Source organism: Aulonocara sp. 'chitande type north' Nkhata Bay, linkage group LG6 (genome assembly GCF_057382095.1).
Source record: "Aulonocara sp. 'chitande type north' Nkhata Bay isolate Kocher_YH1m ecotype deep benthic linkage group LG6, A_spYH_male_GT1.1, whole genome shotgun sequence".
In the NCBI taxonomy this organism is placed as follows: Eukaryota; Metazoa; Chordata; class Actinopteri; order Cichliformes; family Cichlidae; genus Aulonocara; species Aulonocara sp. 'chitande type north' Nkhata Bay.
Window position 1 is genome coordinate 33,712,661 of NC_141349.1, and position 26,062 is coordinate 33,738,722.

At 40.1% G+C, this 26,062-nt stretch overlaps 2 protein-coding genes across 5 annotated transcripts; both read right to left on the reverse strand.

Annotated features, from left to right (window-relative positions):
* Positions 1-1,113: 1,113 nt before the first annotated feature.
* On the reverse strand, positions 1,114-13,033 carry LOC147328213 (transcription factor AP-4-like). Of its 3 annotated transcripts, none has more exons than XM_086296441.1 (7): positions 12,662-13,033; positions 10,561-10,726; positions 10,260-10,358; positions 7,384-7,554; positions 6,617-6,763; positions 6,255-6,419; positions 1,114-3,831 (listed from the first exon to the last, which is right to left on the reverse strand). In XM_086296441.1, exons 1-7 carry the CDS (start codon positions 12,748-12,750, stop codon positions 3,676-3,678), a joined length of 993 nt encoding a protein of 330 aa, XP_086152567.1. In that variant the 5' UTR covers positions 12,751-13,033; the 3' UTR covers positions 1,114-3,675. The 3 variants fall into 3 exon arrangements, with proteins under 3 accessions (XP_086152567.1, XP_086152566.1, XP_086152568.1); XM_086296440.1 differs by lacking the exon at positions 12,662-13,033 and adding an exon at positions 11,691-12,538; XM_086296442.1 differs by lacking the exon at positions 12,662-13,033 and adding an exon at positions 10,912-11,674.
* A 4,207-nt stretch (positions 13,034-17,240) lies between these two features.
* On the reverse strand, positions 17,241-21,187 carry mvb12a (multivesicular body subunit 12A). 2 transcript variants are annotated; one of them, XM_086297650.1, is made up of 10 exons: positions 21,061-21,187; positions 19,853-19,942; positions 18,716-18,799; positions 18,529-18,628; positions 18,314-18,443; positions 18,059-18,199; positions 17,763-17,875; positions 17,612-17,670; positions 17,461-17,511; positions 17,241-17,377 (listed from the first exon to the last, which is right to left on the reverse strand). In XM_086297650.1, the coding sequence occupies exons 2-10, from the start codon at positions 19,940-19,942 to the stop codon at positions 17,291-17,293; spliced, it is 855 nt and encodes a 284-aa protein (XP_086153776.1). In that variant the 5' UTR covers positions 21,061-21,187; the 3' UTR covers positions 17,241-17,290. The 2 variants fall into 2 exon arrangements, with proteins under 2 accessions (XP_086153776.1, XP_086153777.1); XM_086297651.1 differs by lacking the exon at positions 19,853-19,942 and having other exon boundaries at positions 21,061-21,178.
* Between the last annotated feature and the right edge of the window lie 4,875 nt (positions 21,188-26,062).

A 26,062-nucleotide genomic window follows, 5' to 3' on the forward strand; every position in this document is an offset into this window, starting at 1 on the left:
GGATTGATTTCTGGAGACTGTGGTGCACATTTGACTGCAGTGAACTCATTATGATGCCCAAGAAACCAGTTTGACATCATTTGAGCTCTGTGTATGGTGTTTTTCCTGTTGGTAGCAGTCATCAGATGACTGGTACACTGTGGTTAGAAAGGGATGGACACGGTTGGCATCAACAATGATTTAAACAGCACTCATTTGGTATTAAGGCGTCCAAAGTGTGCCAAGCAAATATCCCCACACCGTTTTACACCCCCACCAGATTGAGCTGCTGATAGAAGGCAAGGTGAATCCAGGGTTTCATGTTGTTTACACACAAATCCTGACTGTCATCCAGCTGACATAGACCTTGAGACTCAGACCAGGAAACATTGTTCCAATTTTCGTGAAGCTGTAACTGTAGCCTTGGTTTTCTGTTCTTACATGACAAGAGTGGGATCCAGTGTGGTCTTCTGCTACTGTAGCCCATCTGCTTCTAGGTTCAATGTGTTGTATGATCAGAGATGCTCTTCTGCATACCCTGCTTCTAACAAGTGGCTTTTCAAGTTACTGCTCTTCAAAGCAGTCTGGCCATCTTCTGACATCAATGGGGCATTTCTGCACAGAGAACTGACACTCACTGGATTTTATCCTCTGTCAAACTATCCCCTGTAAACCCTGCAGATGGTTGTGTGGCAAAATCTCAGAAATACTGAAATACTCAGACGAGCCAATCTGCCACTAATAACCAACCCCTAAAAGTTGTGTCAAAATTAATATAATTCATTTTAACTTAAACATTCAGAAAAGCCACTCAGATTCACTGACTTCCTTCAAATAGACTACAAAGCTCTTGTACACTATGCATCTTTTAATGGTGCTATAAAGTTACTTTAATAGAATGACAAATACTACTGTCCTACTACAAATACGTAGCGGACTGCATTTAAATCTGTCAAAACAAATAGTACACTACAATATTTTATCATTTTTGCACGTTGTTGCAGTGCACATGTGTATGTGCCACATCTTCTATCACCAATTTGAACTCTGCGCAGCAGTAATAGTCACTCATTATCACCACCTGGTGGGCAGAAATGGTCGTATGTATGAATAAAAGCAACCAAACAGAGGGAGTGTAATAAAAAAGTACAAATTTTTATTTTTTCGTCTTTACAAAGGCCTGTTTACCCAAGGTTTTTCTTTTTTTTTTTATAAACAAAATATAACAGCTTCTCATCGACCTGGACTGATGCAGAACAAAAAACAAAACTTAAAATCACAATATAAAAGGCTTGTCACTTAAAAAATGAAAAGCAAGACAAATTAAAAGATTTTGAACTGCGTCACAGCAAAGAGCGTATGGGGAGAAAAACAAAACAAAACAACCCTTCCTGAAAGCTGATTCAGGCATTAAAGAACAGCAAGTGCTTCATATCAAATATGTCAAATTCCACCAAAAAACAGCAGTGCTGCAACACAATGTACAGAAACATTTGGGCGTAAGAGTTTCTCTGACCAACAACAGCCCAGATTAAAATCAGGCTGTTGTCATATGTCAGAGCAACACCAAACCCTTTAACAAAGTTTCACAAACAAAATATGAAAAATACCCCACGTTTGGCATGAAAATGCTAGTCTAGTCTAACCTGATGCCTGGGAGTGACTAGTGTCCACACATCCTACACAAGACAGTGTCACTGAACGCATCAGTCATGTGTTCATGAAAAAAAAAATAAAAAAAAATAAAAAAATAAAGACCCCGCAAGAAATAAACAAAATGTCATAACAAAAGATTACTTCAGACGAGAGAAAATGCCGATTAGTAATATGCATTCCGTTGGCAACAGAACATACAAGAGATCAAAAGACAGATACAAATCCAAGAAAAGGGAATGTTTACAGCATCAAGTCAGCGTATCAAATTGAGTATGACAGGAGAGAGGCTTGTAGCAGGGGTTTCCAGTCAAATTCCCAAGAAATATGAACAAAGTAACATGAGGTGGACAGACTTGGTGCTTTTTTGAGACAGACAAATGGAGGGATTGTAGCTGGGTGTTGTATCAATTTTACATTTTACCAAACAGTGTTTTTGCCCTTTTTGTAGCCAATGTTGATGCCCTGAAAACTGACAATGATCTGATTTGTTTGCTCAGTTTTCCCCACCTAAAGCTGCTCATTTCTGCGTGTGAGCAACCCTGAAAACCCATCCCTGCTCTACACTCTGAGCATGTTCAAAGTGTGTAAATGACAAATATTTAACAAAAAAAAAACAAACAAAAAACAGGATCTGTAGGAAATGTGATTAACGGTTACATGAAGGGTTTTGGCCTCAGCTCACTGCTCATCAGCAGAGCACCAGGGTTATCAAAAGAGCACCTTGCAAGTAGAGACTACATTCTTTGACACAAGCTCATCAAGTTTCATACATATACTGTAGGCGCGTGACCACCTATTGACGGTGCATAGAGATCTTCACCTCATGTAGAAATGACACCAACAAATGTAATGAAGATGGAATTGCATAAATACCAAAAAACGTTAGTGCATAGTCACTGAAATTAATAAACCAGGACTAAAAGAGACTTAGATAGTCTTTGGAGGAACACCAGAAGCCTGCATGCAGTGCAAGCATATGAATCATCCAAATCGCATCAGCTAAACTTCACATATTTTCATTTACAATTAAAAAAAAGAAGAAAAAAAAATCTGATTCAGTCAAATTGTCTGGGAGCGATCATAAATTAACACCAGACGTGAACGTTGGTTAATATTTTCGAGCGATAAACCAACATTTGATGGCGGCTGGTTCAAAACTGAAATCAGAATCTGTTTAAAAAAAAAAAAAAAAAAAAAATTTTTAAAAAATCCCCTCAGGGACCCCGGTTCCCTGTAAAAACCTGATAAACCTCCAATTTGATAAATTCAATTTAAGAAATTGTTCACCTTCCGTATTCAGTAACGCTGACATAAAGTTAACAAAAACATAACCAAAAAGACGACCAAAGTAAATTGATCAAGAGCTTATTTTAAGGGCTTATTTAGACATTAAAAGCATTTTTTCTTTCAAGTAAAATCAGACAATTTCTTTAAGCGAGTATCCTCAAATTAAACTTGTAATTAGGTGAATTTCATTCCAAATTCTGGCATTTCGAAACTGCTTCAGCTGTAGTTTGAGTTTCAGAATTGAGAGCTGCTCGGTTATTGCGATCATACATTCAGCTCTCTGTTACACTGACTCCCATCAGTTTGAAGCACAAGTAATACTGCCGGTGTGCCAGTGACGATGGATTACTGCGACGCGTAAACACAAAATGAAGGGCGGACTGATGCTGATAGCTTTTTACACTAGAAGACCCTCAAGTTTCATAATAGTCACAGACCGGCTCTGCCATTGAAAGACAGCCTCGAGAGATCCCACAGTGTCTCCTCTGCACGCTGACCATCCTATGTTTTCAATATTAAGAGATTTTACAGTACAAGACTGACACAGAGCTTAACCATTGGATTTTAGGAGTTTGGATAATGCCAAAGACGACGTTTTTTTTTTCTCCTTTTTTTTTTCTGTCAAAAAGCAGTCAACCTCCTGGAGGGAATCTTACAGTGAAAAGGTATTTATGTGTGTGTGTGTGTGTGTGTGTGTGTGTGTGTGTGTGTGAGTGAGGGAGAGTAAAAGAGAGAGAGAGTTCATGGGATGGATCAATTCATTGAACTGTCCTCCCCCTCTGTGTCAGTGTCTGTGTCAGAGCAGGCGGTGTCCATGGCGATGTGGGCGGGGCTTACAATGACAGCTCTTCTCTGCTCCTCCTCAGCGCTGGCTCTCCTCTCCTGAGTGCGTTCGATATGCTGGATGGCCTGGGAAGGTAAGAAAGTATACTTTAAATATGAGGCAATAAACAGACTAACAAGCAAAAGCAGCTTTCCATACAAAGTACTCTCCAACTCTCCATTGCAGTAAAGACCCATGAAGATCAGGCTAGTTAGTCTGCTTGAACCTTTTGTTTTAACATGCAGACAAGCATAGAGACCTGGGTCGTGCACTATGAATCAAGCTCAACAAACCCAGGCTCTCTTTCTATTATCTGGCTTCACTTAACCCAACATTGGCAATCAGGCTAATGCTTGTTTTATGGTAACACGCGTGTTTATTTTTGTAGGTTTTTGACTTTGCAGAGGGGTATGCAACCAGCACAAATGTGGTTGCATGCAGTCCTCCAATGACGCAACAGCATGTAGCTCGACAAGCATGACAGTATGTGTATGCTGACTGGTTGAGAAGTGGGCTGGAACAAGGAATGGAGCGATGGCCAAGTTCCTTCCAAACAGGATGTCAGAAGATGATAAAATGGAGCATGAGAAGCACAGATGGTGACCGCAGCGGACACTTTTCATTGTTTTCAAACAGTCGGTTTCACTTCAGCTCTTTGTATGTTCTCTGCTGCAGCTGGCAAGGACCAAGAACAAGCAAAAGCAGCCCACAGACTAAGGACTGACACCACTGTAACAGCATTACTACTCTTAGTGGTAATGCTATTGAACTGGTACTTTAACATAACTCCTATCAGATCATATATGATTTTGTCATTTATCATCTGTCTAGAACCCTCAAAATATAAACATAAAATATAATGAATTTATAATAATTAAACATGAGAAGGGAGCCAGAGATCAACAGACGGATTGGTGTACCGGTCCGTTGTGGTGAAGAGAGAGCTCAGAGTAAAAGCGAAGCTCTCAATTTACCGGTCGATCTACGTCCCTACCCTCACCTGTGGCCACGAGCTGTGGGTAGTGACCGAAAGAACGAGATCGCGGATACAAGTGGCGGAAATGAGCTTCCTCCGAAGGGTGGCTGGCCTCTCCCTTAGAGATAGGGTGAGAAGTTCAGCCATCTGGGAGGGGCTCAGAGTAGAGCCGCTGCTCCTCCACATTGAAAGGAGCCAGCTGAGGTGGTTTGGGCATCTGACAAGGATGCCCCCTGGGCGCCTCCTGGGCACGGTGTTCCGGGCATGTCCCACCGGGAGGAGGCCCCGGGGCAGACCCAGGACACGCTGGAGAGATTATATCTCTCGGCTGGCCTGGGAACGCCTTTGTGTTCCCCCGGACAAGCTGGAGGAGGTGGCTGGGGAGAGGGAGGTCTGGGCTTCTCTGCTTAGGCTGCTGCCCCCACGACCCGGCCTCGGATATAGTGGAAAAAGATGGATGGATGGATAAACAATACACTGTAAATTAAGTCCATGTACACTGCATCCAATATTTTAAAAATTTCAAACCTCTGCACTGAACAGATGTTGCGGGCTTTTTAAGACAAGTTATTGTGCAGTGACATTAGTTTGAGTTCAGCCTCCAAATCACTGAGTGATCTGAAACTGAATTTGAGGATTTGGGATTAGGAATCGAAAGTAATGGCTCAGAGGATTTTTTGACAACCTGGGACTGAATGCATAACAATCAGCTTGTTAGTAATTACTTTGATCATTTAATCATTAAACCACTTTCATGTTTTAGATAAGATAACTGATAACTTACGACAATTGTGTGCATGTTTCAGGGTGCTAGTCTTACATAACTTGACAGCAGCAGATGAACTATGAGCTAAAAAGGAGAAAACTTTGCTTTCCTTTGTCTGAATGTGACACAAATTAGTTTAGTGTTTTCATGTTTTTTCCTTTCCAGGGCAACAATCGCTGTCAGCATGGACTCTAGTGAAGTGAGTTCTGCCTCACACATGCACACGCACGTGTGACGCAGAGCTACACCACCGTTCACATCTAAGCTCAGAGGCAGAGAATTCTCTTCTGGACAGGAAATAGCCAAAATGCATGTCAGATTAATGTCTCAATTAGTAATGATGGTGTCAGATAAAATGTAAAATAACAATAACGTCAGATTTTACTGACACACCGGTCTTTAATAGTTTTGCCTCAGGGTCAGTAATACTTGGTGTTTCGGCACCCATCCCTACCGCAGACCAGTTGTTTGTAACACTGCCCCCTGGTGACAGTAAACTATAATATGTAGACACAGGTCTTCAAACCTGTCTGTAGGACCACTGCAGAAACATTATTTGAGCCGAGGAAAATGCTTGTTTCGGTTGCCTTGGAGTCTACTCAAATAACATCGAGCACCACACAGACGTTTTTCAGGGCTGCTGAACACACATTGAACGTGTCAGACACCCAAAACCTGCCTAGTAAATACTGCAGTGTGAAAATGTAAAGTAATGCAATGTCAATGCCTAATCAGCAAGGATCCTCTAAAGTGAAAAAAGTTCAAACCTGCACAATGGTGTCCAGGTTCTGTCTAGAGGTGGACACCGTGCTGGTGTGGGCTGATGGGCTCATGGTGACCACTGTGACGTGATGGTGGGGGTGCTGGGTTAGTGTTGGAGCTGGGACTATCACCGTGGGGTGGTGGGTGGGGGCAGGGGGAGAAGCCAACACCTAGAGGAACACACAAAATATTTATAAAACAGACATCAAAGTGTGTTTTCCATTCCATAAATACATATGCCCACATCACAGCTGAGCTCCATACAATATTGGCCACTTCAGAGGCTGTTGGAGCAATCTGCCGCCTCTTCCAGTTCAGAAACAGTAGCACAGGTACACATTAAGTTTTGAGCATGTTTGTTTCTAACCTGTGGACTGTGTGTCTGTCTGTCCACAGCGTGGATCTGGTGTAGCCGTAGCAGGGTCTGGCTCTGGATGAGTGCATGCTCCTCTTCCACCTGCTGGGTGATCACCTTCAGACGCTCTGGGTGCAGCTGAGTGTCCAGAGAGCGCACCTACACAATGCACACAATTACATCAACCAAAGATAGACTGACAATTTTAAGAGCAACAGAAAATATATCCCAGCATTCTTGTCAAATAAATACTCTAATGGGAAACTTCATCTTAACACTGTAATATCAGCACAGTGTTTCCACTGGAAACATAATGACTGTCTGAAAAAGAAAAAAGTGTCCAAGACACATAACTGCCATGTATTCCTCTGATGTTTACCTTCCACTTAAACAACGTAATTAAAGTCTTGTTTGTCTTCTGCACCTGTCCCACCTCCTTTGTCTCAACCTGCTCTTCAGGTCGATCCAGGATGTGAGCTTATGAGGAACCGGCTCGAGTACCGGAAAATCTGTCAGCCCCACAAGCTGAAGATTTTATAATATGATATCACGACCAGTAGTTGAGACTATTTTGTAGCCTGAAGGTGTAAACGAACTTATTTGTATAGCCTGGGTAAATTAACAGTCCTATTTTTGTACCTTTTCTTTCGAATCAAACGTTCTCTCTTATTTGTAATGACAGCAAGAAAGTGAAATGTCTTTTAAATACACATAATAACACGGAAGGAAAAGGATATTTCTTTTCCACCTTCACTTCCAACTCCCTGCTTTAACCTCACCTGATCCTCCAGCTGCATGCGAGCCGAGCGCTCCTTGTCCAGTTGCTGCCGCAGCTCTAACATCTCCCTCCTCAGCTCTTCAACCTTCTCCTCCTCCAACATGTCTGGAGACCCAATCCCTTCATCCTTCTCCTCTGCTCGCCTCCTTTTAGGCGATGAGCCACTTAACTCCTGTAACGACAAGGAAACCACATTCGGTTAAATGTGAAACAACACGATTGGTGTAATTTTCTTCTCCATTTAAAACAACACATGGTGCCTATGCTGACCTGAACAAAGAGGCAGTGTGAACCAATGGGAAGGTAAAAAAATGACTTCAGTAAACATACATTTAAATGTGCAAAAAACTAATTCAAGCTAAGTTTGGCTACAACTGTAACTCCATGAAGCTAAACAGGAAGTTACAATTTGTCTGTAATGACAAAGGTGTAAGATGAAAAACTTAACAACTGACTATAGGTAAGAATCACAGACCAACTCGGTATTGGTGTAATCTGCTGCTCACAATAATTGAAGTGATTCTGCAACACTCAAAAAGCTGAATTTCTGTGTTGTCAGTGTGCATCTGTATTTATAAAATGAAATGTTTTGTTTTTATTTATTAGCTCTCAGGTTAGCTTCCTCTCACTGAGCGTTTTCAAGTCGGTTAACTTTTTCCACCCGCTTTATTTGCCAATCTTCACTTCAGGAGTCATCAAATAGTGACTCGAGTAACTGAAATTGGTGGAGGGACTCAATTAAGACTGCCTCCCATCTCTATTACTAACACTATATCTAATACACTGTCTGCTTACACTACTGTCTAATACCTTTGAAGAAAATGACCAGTCTGTGTTGTGCAATCAATGATGGTCAAAGTTATTGTCAATAGCTCTCCAGTCAAAGCAACATTTAGCTCATTTCCCCTTTCATGCATTAAATTAATATCTCTAATCAGAATCAAAATGACCCGATTCTGCCTCACTATAGTTTAATGTTGCATCTCTTCACGTTTGCAACCGACGCAACTGGATGTGCACGAGCAACTACAACCAACTGGTTGTGTGAGTTAAATCTACTGATCCATCAAACAAAGGGAGGAGATTTCCGACCACTGGGCTAATCTTTAAATTACAACATAATGTGACTGCACTTGCAGAGACACTCGTTTTCCCCTTAACTTAGCTGTTTCTGTTGGGTGAAAAATTTGACTGTGTGTGGAGGGTACAATAAAATATTGAACCATCAAATATTGAGATTTAACATAGCTGTCAGCCTACTTCCGTTAACAAGTTAACCCTTTAAGACCTACCATAGAACCAAGTCCGCCAGAGCGTATAGTATATTTTTACATCCTGTGGAGCCATTTTTTGAGCATTTCAAGTTGCTATACATCAATACAACCATTTTGGCCCAAATTTTAATAATTTGTCTGCATTAAGTGCATAGTAATTACATAAATTGCAAAAAAGTGCAATAAACTACAAAAAAATTTAAAATCGTTTTTGATTTTTTAACATATATTTCTAGTTAGAGAAATTTAAGAGGCTTATCCCTCAAAACTGTAAATACAAAAAAGTTGCACAAACTAGTTTCCCACCAAAGGAAATTTATTTTAAGTGTCTTCATAGTTTTATTTTTGAGATACACCAATTGTCATATACTGCAGGAAAAATGAAAAAATATATTATAGTGCAAATTTGCAAAATAACAGCATATGCATCAAAATAAAATATTTCCAGCAGTGCAATATGAGTCCTCAGCATCCCAGAAACGACACAGAAAGTCATAAAGTCAAACATAACTTTTAAAAACACAAGTATAGGCTCATAAGGCCACGATGGTAAAAAACTACATTTCCGCAAAATGACGTCACTTCCGGTTTCGGGCAGGACATGGAAGACAAGTGACAGTTCGCGCTGATGGACGTAGGAAGTGTTACAAACAGCTGATTGGATCGGCAAAGCCTGTTTCTGGAATATTGTGTTTTTGTTGCTGCAAGTGCTTTTTATGCAGTTTTTGCAAAGCTATATGTGGAAGGAAACTGTGACCTAGGACAAGCTGATGGCATAAGATGTAAGTACAACTCCTCCGGTTTCATATGCAAAAAAAAAGTATTGCGCTAGCTTACGTGGTTGCAGTGCTACCGGGATTTAAAAATAGTTACGCAAAATGGAGCGTGTCCACTCCGACCGGCTTTAAAGGGTTAAAGCAAAGCTAGATCATTCATTTGCTGTATGTCAGTATTGTAAAGATTCCCAGTGTGTGTGTGTGTGTGAGCCCGCCAGTGCTACCCCTCAGCCTCGTAATAATTACACCTATAGTATCATTTTCAAAATTCTACATTTCCTTGTTCTCAAGTTATGGCATTCACCAGACTTATGTGTCCATGCTGCCCGGCAGGAGGACAATTCCCCATCAGCCTTTTACGTCTGAGGGGTAAAAACGGTATCTGCTCTTGTGGACACACAATTTTGCCATTGTTGAATAAACAACTATTATTTTTTAATCAGGCCAATGGTCACACAGAGCTCACACACTATCAGAGCTCCTCCTTAACAGAAAAACAATGCATGTTTTTGACTGAAGGTCTACTGAAAAAAATATGTCTTATATATTCTCTAAATTCTGTTGTACATGTCAGTGATCTGGATCAATTCTACATTCAAGTCTCCTCCTGGGGAGGAACCTGAGCTGAAGACAAAACCATAAGGATTGTTTTGGCCCCAAAAACACACCATTAGTACTCATGTAAGATAATATATATTCTGTATAACAGATCAGTATCTCATCTGTGTGACACTGACATGAATTCAACCCCATTTTATACTTAAGAACATTTTATGTAAAAAAAAAAAAGAAAAAAAGAAAAGAAAAACAGGGAGACATGCTGTTACCTGGATGAAGCGCTTGAGCTGATTGTTCTGTGCCAGAAGCTGCGTCTTTTCCTGCTCCAAGGTGAAGATATAGTCTGCTGTCTGCTGCAGGATGGCCGCCTGAAAGTGGGGAAAAAAACAAAAGCTGAACTCTAGAGCAGATGTGATATTAGTGCAAAAACAGGCACAAATTAACTTTATTCCCTCCTTTGCGCATTTGTGCCGAGTCACTTTGTATTCTTGCTGTGCCAACATTTGGTTAATTGAACAACACTGTGCACGCGCACGTGTGTGTGTGTCAATGTGTGCACGTTTGGAGCACCTTGCTGAGTTTCTCCCCGTCGGTGTGCGGCAGGAGTGTCTTCAGGGACTGGAATCCTGCGTTGATGCTCTGCATACGCCGGCGCTCGTTGCTATTAGCGATTTCCCTGCGAATTCGCCTCTCTTGGTCCTGAGCAGTCTCTGGACTGAGGGGGATGTTGGCCAGGCTGAAGGAGAGAGGTCAAATGAAGAAGATGATCATGACTGTGTCGTGAAGTCACCAAGAAAGCATAAGTTCCCCTTTCAAACATAATTAAGGTTAGCATTAGATCTGAGCAAATATGTATTCTGGGTTAAAATGACACACTGGGACAATAAAGTCTGTAACTAGCTGCAATCTGAAACCTTTTACCTGGAACTTTACAGGGCATTCATCTGAACTCGTTGCCCCTTAAAGCACTTGTAGAGCATGAGTATGAATATCATGGTAACAAAACCTTCTGACATATTTACTCAGAGGGAAAAATAAGTGAAACATTCAAGTCAGACTTCCGCAGCAAACCTGAAGAACCAGATCTGTGATGTTTTACTAGGCCTAAAGGTCAGACCGAACACACGGCTCACATAGTTGTAAACATGTCTGTCCTACAAAAAATGAAAGAGTAGGCAGGCATGTGCCAATCAAATTGTAAAGCTTGCAACTTAACAACATTTAGTGAACATTAACTGTGATATTAACATATAATCAGTAATCTTTCTCTATTACTTAGATTTATACATATTTAAAATATCGTATTAGATCCGGAGGGTCTAGTTTTAGAGTGAAATATGCAAATTATGCATTATTTACTTTCACTTTTATAAATTTAGACACGAGGAAGACATCTTTGGTTAGGTAAATATCCTAAAACGTTAATTTTTAGATAAAAACTGTCTTTTTGCCTGCCATTTCTTTCCTTGGTGTTAGGAAAAACTATTCGCGGAAATTCTGTACCATATCTAGACCAATGTTTAAGCACACAAAGACTTTTCTTTGGCTACAAAAAAAGTGAACGATTGACTAAAGAATAACAGATTAACAACCAAAACTGTGAATATCAAAGGCAAAAAAATAATTATCTAAACAAAAAGATCTGTTTCTACACATTCAGTTTCATATTAACGTTTGACACAAATTATAGGGGTGTTTACGTCGACTCGGGAAGAAACACCGCATTTCTCCCACAGACTTGAACGCGCCGGGGTTTGTAGCTCAGACATAAAACCAGCTGTTGTCTGCTGACGCTGCCGGGAGCTGCGGGCCTGCGGCACGGCCGCCGGGGGGCGCGTCTGCACGGTAGCAGCCCTGAAACGTGACTCCACTCCGCCACAGGCCCCCCTGGCGTCATAGAGAACAATGCTTTCCCCATTTAGCATGAAGCTAGAACTTAAGTTATCGGTCCAACATTAACCGATAAACACTCATAACTGTCGCACCACACAACAAACGACGTATTTTAGCTAAACGACTCGGGAAATACGAGTTATGAGACGCCTGTGTGTATTTCATACGGCTGGAAGATGTGCGCAGTAAGAGCTAACTAGTTAGCCACGCTAAGCTAATTTTAGCACAAGACGCAACGACGACTACGCCGCGGATCAGTATTTAAACACGCATTTTTTATCCCCGGACACGATTTTACACCACATACTTCATCATAGCTACACATAGATGACACACACGAGCGATTTAGTTAATATAGCCAGTTTTTTTGGGCAACGGTGACGTTACAAACGTGATTTGTTGTGTAGCAGCAAAGCGGCGGGTTAACTACCACGTGCTCTAGACGGCAATGTATCGATTTCACCTCACTGATTTACATATTCCTGAGCCAGGCGGTTACAAACATGCTTTATTATAAGTTATTACAAACAATTCAGCCAGCGTATTTAAAAGCAAGGGGGTGAAATGTTACATATATCCTCGTCTCTAACAACATCAACTGGCACAAGCACTGGCTGCTAATTTCCACAACCACGCTCCTGCTGCCAAGACATGGCAGCGAAGCTAACAGCATGCTACATGAAGGCTGACTGCAGCGCACACACATACACGCGCTACACGAAAGGTTATTTATTCACGCAGTTCGGTAACAACACCGATGGTTTGCATTTTTGCGCACCTGCAGAGACCTCCAATAACATCCTTCTCCGATTTCTTGAACTGTTGTAAGGACTGTATCTTCTCTGTCGGCATCATGAAATATTCCATGCTTTCAAAGCCACCTTCAGTCCGTGTTTGCTGTTTTCTTCTCCCTCCCCTGCGCTCCTTGTTAAAATAAATAGATGTTCGGTTGGTTTTTGTTTCTCCCTCGCAGAACTCCCACTGTACTTGCCAATAGCTTACATCTAAAAAGCCGCTTTCAATTCGGTTTGACTGAAGAAAAGCGTTAGAAAAATAACAATTCAAGCTGTGTTGCTTTCCCCAGCTGATGGGGCTACCTCCAGTGTGTGTGTGTGTGGCTTCTTGCCTCCGCCTACTACGAGTGTGTGTGTGTGTGCAGCTGATCTATGTGAGGCGGGAAACAGCTGGTTGGAATCAGAGCTCGTTTTCCGGAAAGCAGAACAAACAGACCAGCAAGAATCTGACTGCAGTGCTGCAAATCTACGAGCAGTGAGCAAAATACCGACTATATAATTTGAACTACGCCAAACTATAACCTGGGAATCAGCAGGGTTAAAGGTAAATTTAAACTGCAGCGGTTTGCGTCTTGCTTTTCCAAGTGCAGCGACTGACTGTCCAGTGTTGGTATACTGCCAATATCACATAAAAATCAACTACTGACATCTTGATTGTGATAAAAGTTTAAGTAATATTGTAAATAAATGGCATCACCAAGCTTATGGACAAACCGTCCTACAGTTCATTTCATTTTTGTCATAGTTAACAAAGGACCAACATGAAAATGTGTTGGACAAAAAAAGTCAGTCACCATCGTAAAATTTAACAAAAGAAAAGAAAAAACCCCCAAAGCAACACAAGTTTAAAAAAAAAAAAAACTACTGGAGACAGAAATAAAACAAAAAAGTAATACAGAGATGAACAGGATTACAATTTAAATGACCATAATGACCATTACAAGACTAAATCCAGAGAAATGCTCACGTGTAGCTCAATTACAGACATATTACACAAACAGAGGTACACTTAAACACTTAAGTAGCTTATTTGTGCAGTGGTATTGTGTAGTAATTGTGTAGTTTTTGTCTACAAGGGCATCCAAAAATCTGCCAAATAAAATATTCAGAATTACCTGCTGTAGAAACTGCTTATGAACAAGGGAACAGTTGGAAGTAGCTTTCAATGTAAAAATGTTCATTATGAAAAGTGTCCATCTAATCATATTATATTACATTCATTGCTGCTGTTCAGGATACTTATAACCTTTTCTTTCACCTGCACCCTATAATGATCACTTCAGAGGATCATCTGTCCCCATAATGCAATTTGTCTGTGAAATAATAAATAACCAAAGTTTTAAAACCAATATTACTATTGGTAATATCTACTAAAAATGTTTGCAGCAGAGTAGGAAGCTTAGCAGCAGAAAAAACTAATTTCTTCAGTCCCATTGCCACAAGTGTATAAAATCAAGCACCTTCTATACAGTCTGCCTATACTAGGGCTGCTCGATTATGGCAAAAATGATAATCACGATTATTTTCACTGAAATTGAGATCACGATTATTTGACGATATTTATTTAACCCTTTAAGACCTACTATAGAACCAAGTCCACCAGAGCTTATATTATTTTTTTTACATGCTGTAGTGCCATTTGTGGGAGCATTTCAAGTTGCTATACATCAATACAACTGTTATAGCCCATATTTTAATAATATGTATGCATTAAGTGCATAGTAATTACATAAATTGCAAAAAAGTGCAATAAACTACAAAAAAAATTTGAAAATCGCTTTTGTTTTGTTTACATATATTTCTACTTGGAGAAATTTAAGAGGCTTATCCCTCAAAACTTTAAATACCACAAAGTTGCAAAAAATAGTTTCCCACCACAGGAAATTTATTTTGAGTGTCTTCATAGTTTTATTTTGGAGATACAGCAATTTTTATATACTGCAGGAAAAACAAAAAACAATCCTATGATGCAAATTTGCAAAGAAAACAGCATGTGCATCATTTCACTGTGGGAAGTGTTACGAACAGCTGATCGGATCGGCAAAGCGTGTTTCTGGAATATTATGTTTTTGTTCCTGCAAGCGCTTTTTATGCAATTTTTGCAAAGCTATATGTGGAACGAAACCGTGACCGAGGACAAGCTGATGGCATCAGATGTAAGTACAACTCCTCCGGTTTCATATGCAAAACAAATTATTGCGCTAGCTTACACGGTTCAGGTTCTACAGGGATTTAAAAATAGTTACGCAAAACGGAGCGTGCTGCTCTGACCGGCTTTAAAGGGTTAACAATGACTTTAAAAAAATAATATAAAATAGTGTGCAACACCACTGAAGTTTGTTTTTTTTTAAAACTCTCTTTTCAACCAACGGCAGTCACTCTCCAAATAACTTCTGCTTAGCTTTCCGAGCTTCCCTCGGGTCCTCTTAATCAGCGGTCTCCAACCTTTTTTGCGCCACGGACCAGTTTATGCCCGACAATATTTTCACGGACCGGCCTTTAAGGTGTCGCGGATAAATGAGGGAGGGGCTAATAATCGGCTCAGTCATTTTTAATGATCGTTGAAAGCCCAGATCGTAATCGTGATTAAAATTCGATTAATTGAGCAGCCCTAGCCTATACAAATATTTGTGAAACAATGGGTGGTTCTAGAGCACTCAGTGCATTCAGGTTTACTACAGTAACTGTTGTAACAAGCCAGTGTGTGACATTTCTTCCGTCCTAGATATTCCACAGTGAGCTGTATGTGGTATTAATGCAAAGTGGAAGCGTTGAGGAACCACAGCAACTCAGCCATGAAGTGGTAGACCACGTAACCTTAAAGAACAGAGTGACTGAATGTCGGGGTGCATAGTGCATTAAAATGACCAACACTGCTGACTTAATAAAGCCAAACTTTCAAACTGCCTCTGGCATTAACTTCAGCACAAAAACTGTATGCCAGGAGCTTCATGGCATGACTGAGCAGCTCGTATGTGCATATATATATATATATATATATATATATATATATATTTCCTTGTGCATTTGTTTTTAAAAAAATATTTTAAATGGCTCCCAAATAGGAAGTATTTTCACTTAACAGCTAAGAAATAAATTTTTCAATTTGTCACCTTGAATACAAAGGACACAAAGGGAAAAGTAAAAGGAAACATTACAGCTTAATAAAATCCTTTTATGCAGACTGATAATAATTTATTATAAAAGGAAGCTCCTCAGCATAAAAAACTCCGGTTTAGGACAGCAGGTGGCAGTATTAAGCTGGAAAGTCACCCAACCAGAAAATCTGGTTCTTTGTTTTCTTTACATGAAAAGTGGAAAATAACCATTCATTCATTCTCTTCAGCTGGTGCCTATCACAGCTGTTATAGGGTAAGAGGTGGAGTGGACGGGCTGCCAGTCTATCGCAGGGCTAACACATAGAGAAAGACAACCATCCACACTCACACCTAAGGGAAATGTATTACCATCAATTAACCTAACGCCACTAATTGTCTTTGGATTGTGGGAGGAAGCCAGAGGACTTGGAGAGAACCCACACAAAGATGGGGAGAACATGCAAACGCCACACAGAAAGGCACCGACCAGATGGTGGAGACTTCTTGCTGTGAGGTAACACTGCTAACCACCACAACACCGTCAACATAATAAATTCCTAATAGCTTCACTGCTGCTGTAATGAAACCATAGTATGTCATCTAGAACAACACGATATCAGCAGGCCTTTTCACAAGCCTTGAAGCTTAACCGGTCACATGTGCCTCTGGACAGTTTTTTGTTTTTGTAAGTTATAGTATTTAAAGCAACACACATGCTTTATTGTTCTCAGGTTTTTATTTTCCCCATGTAGCACATGTTAAAGAGATAGTAAAACGACATTATACACTGATGAAATATTTGGTCTTAAAAAAACAAACAAAAAAAGTGATGAGCTCTCCTTATTACCACAAATCTTTAAGTAACTAATATACAGAGAAAGTGTTTCAAAAATGATCCAATTTACTATATTCACCTTTAAATAACATATTTATATTTATGTACACATTTTTTTTGAAATAATAAAAAAAATGATAGTATTCTTCATATAAGAAATGCACCATAGTCTATATTGAGATATATTAGTGTATCTAATGAGTCATCATTTGTAGGAAAATGTATTCACTAAGGCCACTTAGTACAATTCTTCAAAAATATCTAACGGTAAACTGTATTGGACACCACACAACAGAGCAAATGAAGGTGCACCTTCGTATGTCGGCACAGACGTTTTCTAAATTTGGGAATTAAGCGTGTTAAAGAAAAGAATGAACTTAAGCCATATGTTCACAACATCTTTAACCAGAAAGGAGCCGTTATACTTTTAAAGGCACTTACATTTAGGACCTTGCTAAAATAGGCCTTGTCTTTGGCAGATAGAAACTTTAAACGCTTGAAAATGGAAATCTGGATCAAGACTTAAATAGGGGTCTCCGGAGTAGACCTTTTAAAGCCTGAAAATATAAACCTAACTGTAGGGATGATTATCCTTTACTTGTAGCATGATTGGCAAATGCCCTCTGGAGAGAACAGAATAACAGAACATTTTATTTTGTAACTTTGACAAAGTGTAAGCATCACTGAGTTGACGGGATCCCTGCCATCTGTACTGATGGTCTGATCCTCTTGGCAGCATTTTCCTCCACGGAGAAAGTGTAGTTATACTGGGGAAAAAAAATAATCAAAAAACAATGTGGCAATATTCTCAATTTATATACCCAATAAAAAGTATCAGATGAGAACTTACCTCATTTTCAATGTCTTGGAGAGATTTTATGGGAATATTCAAATCCGAGTTCTAAGACAAAAATAGTCAAAGAGAATTGGGATGACAAAGGAAAGTCAGCGGTATTTGGCATTGGAATCCATCCCTTGAATACTGAAAACTTGTAACATACCGTCTCATTTGCCTGGGTTTCAAATTTTGGGTGGAGGCTGAAAGGAACTCCATCTAGAGCTGCAGAGAATAAGAGTATGCCTAGGTGAGTGGGTCTCTGCGGTGAGAAGCGTAAATAAGAAGCCCTTTGTGTGACGAGAGACCCGTGGTACCTGTAATTCCATGGATGCTTCCATCAGCAGGTTTGTCTAACTCATCCTTTGTTTGAAGAGTGTGGCGTCTGTGACTAAGTCTGCTGGGTGGCAATTGAGGAGGAGGAGGGTTGCTGCAGAAATAAATAAGATAAACAAATAAGATGTCGACCACAAGAGTAAAACGCCTCCAAGATAATACACTTTGCTGTAATAATGTCACATCGCTATAATTTTTAACTATATACACTTCTAATAAGAGACATGTGACATTTTGATAATAACATCTCCATTTTAAATATACATAGGCATTGTACCTAGGTCTGAGGGGTAGAGGAGGAGACTGCTGCTCTAAGGAAAGTTGGCGGATGTCCAGGCTGACACTGCGGGGCTTGGCTTGAGGCGTGGGTTTAGAAAAGTAACCTTTTCTGTACCACAGCACATAGCCGTGGATGTCTCTGAAGAAAAAGTGCATGTAATGACAAATTATATGCAACATAATATTCATAAAAGTTCATGAAAATGCTTTGATAAAACAGGCCCAAGACAAAAGTCCATGTATCTGAATGTACCCCACAAATGTGTAATGCTGCAACATCATTTTGCTTTTGGCTGTCAGCTTGATATCCAACACAGCTGTTTCCACACTGCCCACTGGGACGATGCGTACGCACACACGTTTTTTCTTGGAAACTGTGGCCTCTGGACAAACAATCACACGGTAGGTCAGAAGTGAATGAATATGATGCATTCTGCTAAATAAGTATGAATGTGTGTGTGTGCTCACTTGGCTCAAGATGTTCAGCTATAAAGCAGTAACCATGAGGAAGTGAGTCCTTATCAGAAATAATCCGGATGTCAGACACTACCATACCACCTGCTGAGTCCTGCATTTATGGAAAATTTAGAAAAATAAATGATGTATTGTGGTAATATAAAGGTAATACATGTATAAGTTCGCATTTTTTGTTCACCTTGCTATAACAGAGGTAATATCCAGACTTCATCCCAAAGGTGCGTGTAAAATTTGCTGATGCTCCATCTTCTGTGAGGCTGATCTGCAGAAAAAGGGAGATGCAGTGAGACAGCTGTGGCATCACAAACACATTTGATTTATTCCAAAATAAGCAAGTAGCATGAAAATTTGAGTCAGCTTGAGTCAGTCAGTTTAAAAGTTGGGATTTTGGATTCAACAGAAAAGAATCATTGCACATTTGTTTAACTGTTCTCCTTCAGAGTTGATATTTGGCATGCGGACTGAAGCAGATGAGGATCGAACTACCACCTTCCGATTAGTCGGTGACCTGCTCTGTCTCCTAAACTACAGCCACCCCAGATAGGATGTGTCACCAAAAAGCTTGTGGTTGTCACAGTGACTTGTAATTTATACTTAACACTCTGACTTGTTTTGTTGCAGCGACCGTCTGGTTACCCAGAAGTTGAGTGTGCAACACCTTTGCACAGGTCACCTGGTGGAGGCAACCTGTTTCAGTACAATTGTGATCAGACTGGGACTAAATGCAATCAGACAGATTAGCGAAGGTTTGGAAGTAAATCCCATCTAATTTGTAACAATCAATCTGAGTCAAGTCTGTGCAACTCAGCACAACTGCAATGTGTCTCTTTAGAACAGGGGACTCAACTCAACTGGCTTGTATTTTGGTTATATTCCTATAGAAAAACAAGGGCAGTGAGCATCTGCAGCAACCACATCACTATTTCAGGAGGAATTTCTGTTTAAAATCAAAAAGATTCTGGCTGGACTCTAAACGCAAGTAGTTCAAGTGAATTTCTGTGTATATCAACAGCAACGGATTTGTAATCCTAGCTGATTCACCACGAATAATTGTTGAATGCAATCAATGGATTGCATGTATTGCAGGAGCTTATCAATTTCCCACCAACTGCTAGCAATTTCCAGCAACTACTTGCACCCAATAAGGGGATGCAAATTTTTCCCAAGAGACTGGAGGTCACCAAGCAGTTGCTAACTAGTCTCTAGGTGATTGCGACCCTAGAACAAGGACAAGAGATTTTATTGTAATTCTCCTGCAAACTTTGTGGTTGGAGTTAAGTAAAATGAAATATCTATAATCTATCTCTGTTCTTACAAGGGTGAAATCTTTGGGGCAAGTGCCAGAGTTGGAGGCCCAGGCCACAGCGGTCACTGGCCGGACATTCCCACGTTCCATCAAAGACATCTGAGGAAGACCCAAACAAAAGTTTTAATAAATATGGAAGGTAAACAAGGTACAAATGCTTTACTGGTTGGTCTTAACATAAATTATGTCTTCTTATTGCCCAAGGATGTTTTTGGATTGTCATTCTAATACAAACTTTCTCAAAGCTTATCTGTTTTTTTCAATTTCAATGCGTGTACAATAACATGTTCCCTCGGAGACTGAGGCATTGTCACACCCAAATCGTTTAGTTCATGTGACTCCTAAATGGGAACTCAATTAGGTCGAAATTACCTTTAGATGAACTCTTACACTGAATAGTGTCATTCTCTGCCCTAATATATATGGATGACAGCCTGAATAGGATCGTTCCCTATTCAGGCTGTCGTCCATATATATTAGGGCAGAGAATGACACTATTCAGTGTAAGAGTTCATCTTAAACAGCAGCAGAAGTATTTAATCCACTTGCATCACTTTTAATATAGATTTTAATTTCTTTGTTTTTTTTAAGCATTTACTCGACTTTTGGCTACATGAAAAGCATAAGCACATTTCTACTGGTAAAGACTTTTTACTGCGTGGCAAATTGTTCAAACAAGCATATTTGACTAAACAAAACCGACTAGCACATTGGAACAACAACAAAGTCACAATGTAACAGAAAGACAAACAAGCATATAAAGCTCAGATTTTAAATGAAGATGAAAAAAAATCTCAGCAATTCATGATTTCACCATTGATTTTTTTTGTAATAACTTCTATTTACTCGATCAAACTTCCTGACATAGTGCTTGCTATTGTTATAACTTGAGCTCTATTATGGTAAGCGGCTGAGGAAATCGACACCAGCCAGATGAAGGTATCTTAAAACAGCTGCTAAACTTCCCTATCCACAATTTTAAACACACGTCATCACACTTCTGCCTTTCGTAACACGTGTTTATTGTTACATTTATTAATAACAACACCTGAAATTATTAAATTAAAGACAAGTACCGTGTAACATCCCTGTCAAGACTAGCTTATGTGGCATTAGCGATTGTTCCGATGACAAAACTTCACCGCTTCTTTGTTAAATAAGCCAAATATTCACCGCTTCGTGAGCTCATTCGTGTAATTATAAAAATACACACTTACTCTGTATATGTATTAACTTTTGGCTCTCCGAGGTGAAAGAAAAACTTCTTAGTATCAACGGAAATTTTCCTGGACGTCCTCGTAGGAGCAGGAAGTACTCTGACTCCGTCCCGACTCCAACTCCCGTCATCCTCCGAGGCATGACGTCAGCTTTATAAAACAAACTCCCTTCTGAACGCTAGATGGCAGCAGTTACGTGAGAATACGGCTCAGATTTTCAAAGCTTCCATTGAACTTGCTGCTTCAAAAAAGTGTTAGAATTAACAATAGAAAAAACACATTGCCTCATTTATTAATCTCTCTGCCTAACAGAACATAGATGTTTATTTTTTGTGCTACAATCCACTATCTCTGCACAAGCAAGAATTAATAAATCAATGAATGAAGGAAAACACTGCATGCGGGTGACATTTTCCTTCACATACAGTCTACAGAATACTTCCTAACGTTGCACTATTCTATCCTTTCTTATTTGTTGTAAATGAAATTATTCAACAATTTAATGAAAGGAAAACACATGTCTGCCCTTTTTAGATGCTTTTAGTAGCGAGTAAGAAGCTAAAACTGTGAATAATAATGAAATGAAAATATAAATATAATGAAACTACCAGACAGTCCTCGTAATCCTAATGTGTGTGTTTGTGTCGGTTTGTGTGTGTGTATGAAAACCAGAAAAAAGACCCTTGATTGCAAGCATCAACCAGAGGGGCTTAGGTCCCTGTTGGCATGGCAACATGCAGAATGGATGGCAGTATGCGTGTGTGTTTGTGTGCGTGCATGCAAGAGCGGGGGTGGGTTGAGCAGGTGGACTGTGGACGAGGAAGGAAGTCAGTGCTTATCCAGTGCACTTAGCTTTATTGGTTGATTGGCCAGTTAATTAGTAGGTAATTAATGAGAAGGAGCCAGCTGTAATCTGCTGAGAGTAAAACAAGGGGTAGATGAGGTAAACTGCATGTCTGTGTGTGTCCCATGGACACATTTGCATATCCGCTTGCAGGGGGTGCATGCAGTCACCTGCGTGAGAGTTCATAAATAAATATGAAAATGATGGACTGAGTATGAGCGTCACTCTGTCGCTTACTCTCGAGGGATTCAATCGTCTTTTCAGCAGTTCAGCCTGAAATGCATGAAGTCTCTGTCACATTTATTTCAGTGTTAAACACACACTCACAACCAAAACACTGGAAGGTGTGTGAGAGCCCACTGTGGCCCCTGATGTAAAGAGTAATGTTGTAGACTATATATATGTATATATATATAAAGACAAAGACATGCGGTTTCAATAATACATAATACATCTCCGTTTTGAGATGTTGTGAGAATACAACAATAATTTAGTGTTAGTGCCACCTGTGTTACAGTAAAACTATGATCCCACAATAAAAACCCTACAAAACCAGCTGATACTAGCCATGGGGGTATCATCGTCTTAACCACCACCAGCCAACATGGTCTCCACAGCGAAATGACGACTTCTTCGTGGTTTCAAATCAAAGAGCAGCACTCCCCGGAGCCCGCCGACATACTTACTGATGCAGAGCTGCGTAAAGGCAGCCACAGAGAACAAGCAGAGTCCGGAAGATGGTCAGTGTCACAGTGTCAGAGTTCAAATTAAAAGACTTGAAGTTTTGCAGGACTAACTTCTTGTACACCCCCCTTCTGTGTGGGTTTACTGCATTTACACTTTTTAAATTTATTTTAATTGTAATTTAATGTAAATGAGTTTATTACTACTACTGCAACTACTACTACTACTACTACTACTACTGCTACTACTACTAATAATAATGTGATCCCCATGGGGAAAATACATTTCTCTCTGCATTTGACCCATTCACTCAGTAAAGCAATGGGCAGCACTAAGCAGGCACACCGGGGAGCAGTGTGTAGGGACGGTACCTTGCTCAGGGGTACCTCGTAGCCGTTCAGTGGATTCGAACCTTCCGATCGTGGGGCCACCACTCTACCTACTGAGCTATCCCTGTCCCCTTTTGCCTAGTGCTTCGCCTGAGCCTCTCGGTTCTTCACAAAGAACACTGCAGCATTTTCCAACAGCGACATATACAAATGAAAAATGTCTCTATGAGTGCTATGGATGGTAACTTAAGACAGCGACGACCTGCCCCGGGGTACAGACTCCAAACATCTGCAAACGCTGTTTGTGGTGAAATTATGATTCTAATGCTTCCAGTTAAGCCGATAAACAGAAGTAATAAAAGCCAGCAGTCCATGCCAAGACGACCAAATTCACTGTGATTAAAAACAGTTACAAGCGGAAATCATCTTTTCTGAATGAGCATGTTTACTGACCCTGTCGGTTTGCGCTTTTAATGAACGAGTAGGCATTTGGGGATAAAAGGAGAGCAGGCGAAGACGACGGCATGAGAAAGGCTCTCAGGTTAAGAGATAGCCAGCTTTAACGTAATACACACAACTGTTTCACACAGTGGGAAAGTCATTTGGCGTATCTGTTTTGTTTACTGTAGTATATCATTGGCGTTTGAAAAAGAGACTGAGTATTCCAAAGCAGCAACGAGTTGGCGAGTTTGGCAGTTGTTGTCATTTTGTTGCCAAGACCGCTCTCCATGTAAACAGCCTGCTTTCTTTCTCTTTGAGATTTTTCACCCTCCAGAATCTGTGCTGCTCATTAAAATAACAGAAAAAAAAAATATTTAGTGAGCTGTGCCCTCTCTTGCCAAAGAAAAAGAGCTTTTGGTCCCCAGCTATTATTTTCTCATATTAGTAAATAGCGAGTATCCTTGCTGCTGAGGCCACACCGCTCTTACCTTTCCGTTTTTGTGGGAAATCTTTCAGTTTGCTGTGAGCGTGGAAAGTTGAAGAAAGAACTTTGTTTGTAGTTACCCTGCTCCCATCTTTCCCTCCACACTGGTGCCACATTGGAGGTATGGAGAACAGAGCCCACCAGATATTGTGTCATATTGGTTTAACTGGAGAGGAAGTGGATAAGCCACACAATAATAGGAAATGCCATAACAATTGCCAACCGCTGCAGGACATCGGCGACATCCTCCAGCAGATCATCACAGATGAGATGATGAGGCCCAGGCCAGGTAATAACAGAGGTACAACGTGAGAATTAGATTTGAGACACTGGATTGGAGGGATTCGGTATCCCTCCGAGTTGAATGGTGGTTCCACTTCTCACTCATCACACACTGAAACTACCAATCCCCAATACTGCTGAATCCGTTTGCACCTCAGAATATCTCCATCTTTATCCCATAGCCCAGACCAACAGGATCCATCATCTCACTATAAATACAAAGCTGAGTTTGTAAGTCACCTGTGATTCATTGACCAACATGGCAGTAATGCTAAATAATGACTAAATAAACCAGAGAAAAAATGAGAAAGGATTTGATCTGAGTAAGGAGTTCTTGATCTGAATTTTTTTATTTATTATATGAGTGTATTCACAGTGTATCTGCTGTAATTTACTTATAAGACTGCCGGAACCCCTTCAACACACAGTGCCATTCATGAATCTTTAGAATACTGGACTTCGGCAGCAATCCATTCGTTCTTCCACCATCTGAAACAAGACATTTTAGCTCCTCTCCTTTTATTGGCTTCCAAAGACTTAGCATTTTCTAGCAAAAAAATAAATGGTAAATGGTAAATGGCCTGCATTTGTATAGCGCTTTTCTAGTCCATAGGACCCCAAAGCGCTTTACACTACATTCAGTCATTCACCCATTCACACACACATTCACACACTGGCGATGGCAAGCTACGTTGTAGCCACAGCTGCCCTGGGGCGCACTGACAGAGGCGAGGCTGCCGAAATAAAAACCAGAAATACTCTGGTTTTGTCTTCTGGGTGCTTGTTTTACTGTAAATTTACTGAAAAATGATCAGTATTGTTACTGTTTCTGTCACACGGCTGCAATTAGTCATAGCAAAAACTTTGCATCGGGCAGGTGACCGTGCAAAGTATGTCTGCACAGCAAAATCTCCAGTGTTAAATTAACACTAGAGAGTGTCTATATGGGTCCACACCTCTGAATGTTAAATACAACACTGTTGAGTGTTAAATTAACACTTTTGACAGTGTTATATGTTTAAAAGTAACCTAGTCAGTTTTGAAGATTAACAAAGACTAACACTGAGCAGTGCTGATTTTCTAACACTGGAATACTTCTAACATTTTGAGTTATTTTGTACAATAGTACAAAAACACAGGATACTTCTTTTTACTATAGTTTTCCTGAGAGGTGCTAAGCTCACAACCTTCTGTATGACCAAGTCAGTATAAACTGCACTAAGTTGTTTGAGATTTTGGAAAATACTGGCTTTTTGTTAAATACAAATAACGATGCACTCTTATGCCTCACCAGTAAATTTTAGGGATACACCTTTCAATGTGGTAAAACAATACTAACAATAATGACGTTTAAGTGTTGCGATGAATAACTGTCCTTTTGGACCTTGTTAATCAAATGAACCAGCATGAATTCTTCTGTTAATCTTCTGTTATTTATCTGTTATTTTATGCTCTTTTTTACAGAGGTAGTTTAAATGAATGTGAACAACACAAACTGAAAGTGAGACTTATAAAATATGAGAGGAAAATAGCGGGGCTGAGTTCAGAACTAGCAGCAGGATTGTTGGAATAAATGCACTTTGAAATGTGCTGTTAAATATTCATACTCCAGCTAGGATGCTTGCCTGTGTGCAGCTGTGGCTGTTAATGATATCCAACCAATTATATTGTATGAATTCTTAATCTTATTTCTTTGGATCATATTATTAATATGTGCCAGAATCCACAACTACACACAGCAAATTATGTAAAGTATCATCAGGGAGCATCACAGAGGGCGATAAATGAGCAGTGCAGGCACAGAGAAAAACTGGGGGTTTGGGATACTCTGATCTTTACTGTTTGTGATCTACTGGCTTTGGAGAAGCTCACACACACACATACATGGAAACACTTCGGGTGGGCTACATTAGAAATGTGTTAAATATCGCGTTTCTG